The following is a 7,203-nucleotide window of genomic DNA, read 5'->3' as shown; positions in this document are numbered from 1 at the left end:
GGCCGCTCCGCCCGCGTCCTGCGCCCGGGGACAGGGCGGGCGGCGCGCCGAGTCCCGGCAGCGCGGCGGGCAGCTACGGCGGTGACATCAGCCCGCGGCCGGGACCCTGCGCTGTCGCCGGCGCTGGGCGGGAGGGGCGGCCCGTGTGGGACCGCGAGTCCCGGCGGTGACACTGTCCCTGTCCCAGTGTGGGGACCGCAAGTGCCAGCGCTGTCCCTGTCSCCGCGTGGGGACCGTGGCTCCCAGCGCTGTCGCTCTCCCCGCATGGGATGGCAAATCCCGGCAGTGCCGCTGTCCCTGTGGAGAAAGGGGGATCTACCGGGGCAGCGCCGTGCAAGTTTCGGGGGGTGTTGTCTCTTTCACTCCGCAGTTTTGTTTTGACGATCCCTGCCTCAGACACTCCAGGCGAAGCGCCCCGGGCGCAAGGGGACTGTGCGTGTGCTGGTTTAATTAAAAACGAAAGGCTTGACGCCAAACACTGCAGGAATTCTAAGTTCTGGGTCAGCTCCATAAGCTCTTTACTGATAAGAGCTTTAAGCACGCCCGAGACTGCCGGGTCTCCGGCCGCYCCGAGGGGAAAAGGCCGCTAGGGCAGCGCAGGTGCTGGGTGTGCGGACGCACCTGGCTCCGCAGGCGCAGTGCCCGCTCCGCCAGAGCCGCGGTGTCTCCGCCCGGTGCCGTTCGTGCGGAGCAGAGCGGGGGCAGGCGCGGCGCTCCGTGTGAGGAGGGGGTGTAGCAGCCGCCGGCCCCCGCAGCCGCGCCCGGGCTCTGCCCGCTCCGGGATCAGGTTTCCCGCGGCCGGGGCGGGCGGCACCGCCTCCCCGTCCCCGCCTGCCGGGCCCGGGGCCGTGGGCAGCGTCGGCGGCGGGAGGGGCGCGTCCTGCTCGGCGGGGCCGCGGCAGAGCGCTGCGCAGCGGGCAGGTGCGGCGGCTCGGGCTGGAGCCGGAGCCGGCAGGTCCGTGCCTCCCGCGCTGCTCTCACGCCGGCAGCATGAAGGTCGAGTTTGCCCCCATCAACATCCCTCTAAAGAGGAGGATCCAGACAGTCGCCGTGCTGCAGTGGATCTTCTCCTTCCTCCTGCTGGGTAACAGCTTTCCTCCTTCCTGCCCCAGAGAGAAAAGGGCAAGAAGCGGCTTTTTCCATGACCAGCGTTACCCGTGGGCATCGCTGGGTGCCAGCCCGTGACTCCACGTGGGTGCAGAAGCTGCCAGGGCCGAGCAGCTCCCCGGCGATGCCCGGGCGGCCAAGAGCATCGCACTCCTTTCTTCCCTGAAAGTTTTGGATGGTTTTTCCTCTTTTTTGGGGTCTATTTCTTTCTGTGGCTTCTTCTTCAAATATGGTCCTAAAAAGCTAGTGTCTGGGGCGCCTCATTGAGACGATCAGTAGGTTTCTGACAGCAACTTTTTTATTGAACATGAGCGTAAAGTCTGGGACATGACTAATGCTGTTTTCATTAGTAATTTCGTAAAGTAACTTTATATACCATAGTTCAATAAAATTCTTATTTAACAAGGTGATGAAAATTATTAGGGTTTGTAAGTGAACCGGCTCAAATGCAGACATTTCTGTAAGTATATGAAAAATATCCTCACTGGCTTTTAAAAAGTGTTTCTATTTCRAATTGGTAAACTTTTTCCACTAATTGTTCCTCTATAATTAATGTTCCTATTGTTTTAATAGACACCTATCACTAAGCACCTATTCACAGCAGCAAATCTTATTCACATAGGTAGGTATCTTGATGAATGAATCACTTGATAAGGTAAGCCTTAAGTCTATGAACTAAATCCATGGATTGTATAAGTTGGGAAGTGTTTATTGAAAAGTCTGTTCTGAAGTACAGAGCCACTGACTACCTGTGCATTACCGGAAATCCTTCATGATCATCTGTGCTTTAAGATTTGCAAGGAGAAATGGAGTGTGCACATATCTTCCTTGTATTTCTTGCAAATATATTATCCTTCAAATGGTCTGATATCTTTCAGATTATTTTTTTAGGTTGTTAGCCCACACATGAAAGATTTGGGGGAAGTATGGAGAGTATGAAACATCTTCACAGATTTATGAGCAGCTGTTGATACAGTACTTGGCTCTTCTATTACCTCTAAATTACATAGTTAAACGATAAACAGTTTATGTTTGTGGCTACATTGTAAATAGTCTGTAATTTTAGTTTTCTGTTATTGAATTAGGTCTTGGCATGAACCATTATTCCAGTCTGATAATGCAGTGGAAGTTCAGAGGCAGTGGAAGAAAACATTTTTTTTTCCTAATGTAGCAATACTGCTGCAGAAAACCACATCTTGCTGTGCTTACTAGAAGTGACCAGGATGCAGAAAATCCCCTCGCTATAGTTTAGCAGGAGAAGCAGGCAGCTGTGTTCTGCAACTGGCACTGCCTCAGAATGCCACAGAAAATCAGCAAGGGAACGGTCTTATGGCAGTTATGTTGAGARTAGTGAGTTCATGTGATCATGAAAAAATCGATTTGTGAGAATGTTTGGTCAACAATTTGATTCTAACAATAATTATCTTCTTGTGCTTCATGGGGATGTTTATCTTTAGAGCAGACCAAGGTGACCTTGTCATTTCGTAGGCGGACGCTTTCAGTGATTGGGCAGCCAGTGATCTGGCTAAAAAGTTTCACTTAGCTGCAGGAAAATTCAGGTGGATGAATCCTAAATGACATAAAGCAGTGAGAAATGGGCTGGTTTCTGATGTTCTGGACTCCCCTACGTCTGAATTTTTCAGCTTTTTTTTTTTTTTTTTTTTCCTGAACAGACAAAATATGGGAACATTGTTTGTTTGAAAGCTCTTGAATTCAAAAGTGACACTTTCAAATCAGGGAGGCACAAGCAAAATACTGTGTGAGTGCATTCCAGAATAAGTTGGAGGTTTAGGTGTTCTTTGGGGGTTTGTGTGTGGCTGGAACTAGTTTGTGCCAAGCAGGATCTTATGTTGATTGTCTGTCTTATGTTGCATATCTGCATGTGAAAACTTGAACAGATAATGCCCTATGACAACTAATGATTCATGATATGGATAGAGGGATTCTGTTTAGAGCAGTGAATAAGTGGGGTACTGGCTTAGCTGCTAAAGTTGTCCATCTAGRTATGTTGTAAGGTTCCATAGCTTAGTAAAATGAATGATAAGACTAACAGATAAAGTAAGATAACTCTAAAAATTAATGCCCTGATTGACAAAAGCTGCATCTTTTAATGATGTGCTTTAAGTCTGGGGAGTGACATGTGAAAAAGTGATTTGGCACACTAAGCTGTAAGGGGAATGTGAGCCTATTACAACTTAGAATTCACAATGTAACTTGCATAGAAGGCTCTGAAAATCAAGCACTGGTTTTATCTTCCTGGCTGAGAAATGTGAAAAGCCCTTGCTCTCCAGGCTTGCTTTATTGTAATGCTGCATGGTTTTCTGAGGTTGTGGAATTGATGACTGAAAATGCCCTCTTGCTTGTGCTAATCACAAGCTGGCCTGAAATACAGACATGCAATAGTTGTTAAAGACTAAATATCCCCACTGTAGAAAGCAAATCAGTCAACAAATACTGAAAAAATGTCAGCAGCAATTGGTACAAGCAAAATTCTGCTTCTTCATGCAGTGTACCAGCTTGGGCTGGATCTGCACTACAAATCCATTGCTTCTGCTGTGCAGCGTAGGCAGAGTAAACATGCCTCTGTCTCAAAAAGGCTGTACAGATGTGCACAGAATTTCATTATATACAAAAGGAACCTCTTTAAAATTCTGGCTGAACGWTCCTGTGCTTCCTTGTTCTGTGCTGCAAGCTGCCAAAGTTCACCCTCAAAGGGAAAAGACAAGTTTTCATTCTAACAGTGATTTGCCTGTTCGTTATCCAGGGGCATGACACCAGAAGCAAAAATAAGTTCTGAAATACTGGGATATGTAAGAGTTTCTGGATTAGATGAAAGAAATGCCCATTAACAGATTCCCACCATGTGCTGGCTTAAAATGCCATGTGGTGTCCTATCTTATGTTCTCCAAGTGCAGCAGACCAGAAAAGTTTGGGTATAAGTTCCATGAAAGAGAAAARTGCTTTGAATGGGCTTCTGTCTTTTGAAAGAGAAGTGTTGTCAGTCTTGAGTCTAGAAAACTAAGGCTGTTAAAACTGAAAATTGGCAAATGCTAAAATCGTGCTATTTCTCACCGTATTAAGCACAAATCCAAAACAGCTCCAGGCTGAAGCATAGTGTCAAGCCATTAGTGTTATACTGCTGAAACAGCAAATACATGAAGTTTTGCAATTTCAYAGTACCTGCTTTGGATAAAAAACCAAACCAGATAATTTTTATAGGTGGAAGTTTTGTGCCTGTAATTACTGTTATTAGAGGTTCATTGGCTTGGCCAGGGACTGACAGTCCTAGGGCAGGTCTGGCCCCGTTTCAAGCTCATGCAACACCCACACCATATCTGTGAAGCTGGGTGCTGTCTGCTCTTGATCACGCTGTGCCATTGTCCAACCCAACCCCAGGCAGAAAGTCACCTGGAGAAATGAAATCTCTGAGCCTGTAAGTGCTGCTGGACTGACAAAGCAAAGAKGTTACATCACCCCCATTTTTGAATCATAGGTTTCATGGTTCATGTGCACAAAAGAAGTTGTCACTGTCAGTGAATGCAACGGATGTGCTTGATGTTTAGCAGAAAGTCTTTGTTTTTAAGCTTGGAAATATTTTGAGTAAGAACGCTGAATTCATTTTGCTGCATTTACCAGCATGTTTGATATCCTCCTATTTGGAACAGGTGTAGGTTTTCTGTTTCTCACACAGCAATTGAGCAGTGATTTATCCTTGGTGTGTGAGCCGTGTGTCTCAGTACTGCACATCTGTCAGTGAGGTTCAGTTTGTRTCAGGAGGTGAGTAGTACCCAGGCATAAAGTAGATTGAAGGGTTCTTTTAAAGGCAAAACCATTAAAACAAAGAAAAAAATCAATGAGATTTGGCTGAAATGCTGCTTTCCCAGTGCTGTAGCCTTTTATTTTCATTTCTCTCTAATGTACACAAATCAAGTGACAGCATTTTTTAATAAAATAAAGCTAGAAGGTGAGTTGTTGAGCTACTATCCTGCTAACTTCTGTACCCATGATGTGAAACGGGACAGTGTTGTTCGAGCATGTACAAAGTCAAATGCAGGACAGGGTAACTTGGTTACCTGTTATCCACAGAGTGGTGGTATCTTGGGCCAGACARTGAGAGAGGGAAATGAGAGTTTAACCCTACAGCAGGGATACCAGGGTTTTGGTCAGAGATAAGGTGATGGTAGGGGACAATGTGCAGCTTCTAAGGCTCACTTTTGGGCCCCAGCAATGTCCCTGGTCTCCTCACTGGGATTTAGGAAGTGACTGTTGTGCAGGCACCCATGTGTTTATTTGCAAACTGCTTAATGATACAAAATCAGTATATAATATAAGGCATACTTTAATATGCACAAAGCCACAAAATAATATGCTGAAGGCATTGGTATATATTAAACTACATCCTGTTCTCTAGTGATTAAACTTCYGTGCATGTAGGATGAAGCAGTGTGTTAATTGAACTTGCTGGAGACAGTTTTGACTTGTGGATCTGGGTTCCCCCAAACAATAGAAACGATGAAACATTTGCCACAGATTGAGATATTGCTGCTGGAATAATAAGTGGTTTCTGTGTTGAGAAGACGGGTATCAGTGTAATATGCTAAAGCAAATATTGATCTTTTTCCCAACATGGCGTGATGGTTTTGTTATCTGGTGCTGATTCAATTGATCAGCTATAGCTGGATAACTAGTATGGTCTTGTTCTTTCTCAAAGCCTTTTTTTAAAAAAAGCTCTTTTGTTACTTAAGAAAACTATCAGCTAAGGTCCATGAGCTTTTCCTAGCAAGCTGGCTGGTATTGCTGCTTAGTTTTGTCACTCTGTACTCATCTMTCATTTCTATCATGAAATTTACTGGTGGTCCATGGGTAGAGACTGAAATGTGCTCACAGAGGATAACATGGTACTTACTGACCACTATTTCTAGGAATGCTTCCTCTGTTACCTACATCTAAGGGAGGGAATTTAACCACRTATCTGTATATTTGTATCACTCAAAAATAAGAAAAGAGAATGGCTCTGCTGTATCAGGCCAGACACCCTGGCTTGACAACCTGTATGTGAATAGCTAAGGAGAAATAAAGGCAATGGGAAATCTGTAGACTACATTTGGCATGCTGCCTCAGGATTTGGCAATTAGTAACTTAGGGATTTATGACATCCAGACCACTCTGTCTTCAAGTCAGTAAGGTGTAATGCTCTGTATCTCTAGTTTATCAGTATTTGTTAGTGCACTGTTAAGATACAGCTTCCTTGGTAGGAATGCTCAGATATCCTAGTGACTGCAGCTCCCAGTTGTAACCAATAACCTGACAAAGGCCCTCACAGGAGACTGATACATGCTGAACAAATGCTGGCTGCTCAACTACCACAGTCCTGGGCATGGCTACCAAACTCCTGAGGACATCAACAATTAAGTGTAGTTAGTTTAAATAAACTCCTGGCTTTTTCTTTTCTGGGCAGTCCGTATCATAAAAAATGCTAGCAAATTCCTGTGTTACACGTGAAAACTGTATTTTGACAGAATTGCAGAGACTAGAAGGACAGTACTAACATGTCTCCATKTTTTTTAAAAGATGCTTTCTATGTAAAAGCTGGAGAGCAATACTCTGTTGAGGCATGAACTTGCTTACTTATGAACTTGGCAGGCTGCCTCTTCTCAGGTGTTGCCTGTTGTCTCAGGTCTTTGGTGAGAATATTGAAATCCATTTGCTGTAGGTATTACTTCATTTAAATTTCTGTAATTTTCTGTATGATGTATATCAATAATTTAGAGATWTTAAGGCTCAGAAATTAAGGCTGATTAATTTTTTTCCCTTCATGAAAGAATCCCCTAAGGGGGGAAAACAGTTTTTTAAATGTCAAAATCGACTGATCAGTAGCAGCTTGAGGGATAATAGAGAGGAGCAAATGTTCATTAAGGATTAAAATTTCACTGTGCAAATCTTCTGCRTTCCCTCTGAAGTTCTGTTCCCAACCCAGCTCAGAGGCATTGCTGCTCTGAAAACTAAGGATGAGAAAAGCATTGTCCTGTTATAGGTACATCAACATGGTTCTTGAAGAATATGTCATCTTTCTTTTGTGTTTTTTTTTTTTTTTTT

General features: G+C 44.5%; 1 protein-coding gene across 1 annotated transcript in view; it reads left to right on the top strand.

Moving 5' to 3' along the window:
* Positions 1–867: 867 nt before the first annotated feature.
* MOGAT1 (monoacylglycerol O-acyltransferase 1) overlaps positions 868–7,203 on the top strand; it is a 22,138-nt gene continuing 15,802 nt past the window's right edge. Inside the window, exon 1 of the mRNA XM_057385876.1 lies at positions 868–1,084. Within this exon, the coding sequence (XP_057241859.1) occupies positions 991–1,084 (94 nt within the window). The 5' untranslated portion in view covers positions 868–990. The remainder of the gene's footprint in view (positions 1,085–7,203) is intronic.

The sequence above is a fragment of the Malurus melanocephalus genome, unplaced genomic scaffold, assembly GCF_030028575.1.
Source record: "Malurus melanocephalus ecotype Western Australia unplaced genomic scaffold, MMel_1.1 scaffold_884, whole genome shotgun sequence".
In the NCBI taxonomy this organism is placed as follows: Eukaryota; Metazoa; Chordata; class Aves; order Passeriformes; family Maluridae; genus Malurus; species Malurus melanocephalus.
Note: the sequence above shows the minus strand (reverse complement) of the source record. Positions and strands in the feature narration are given on the sequence as shown.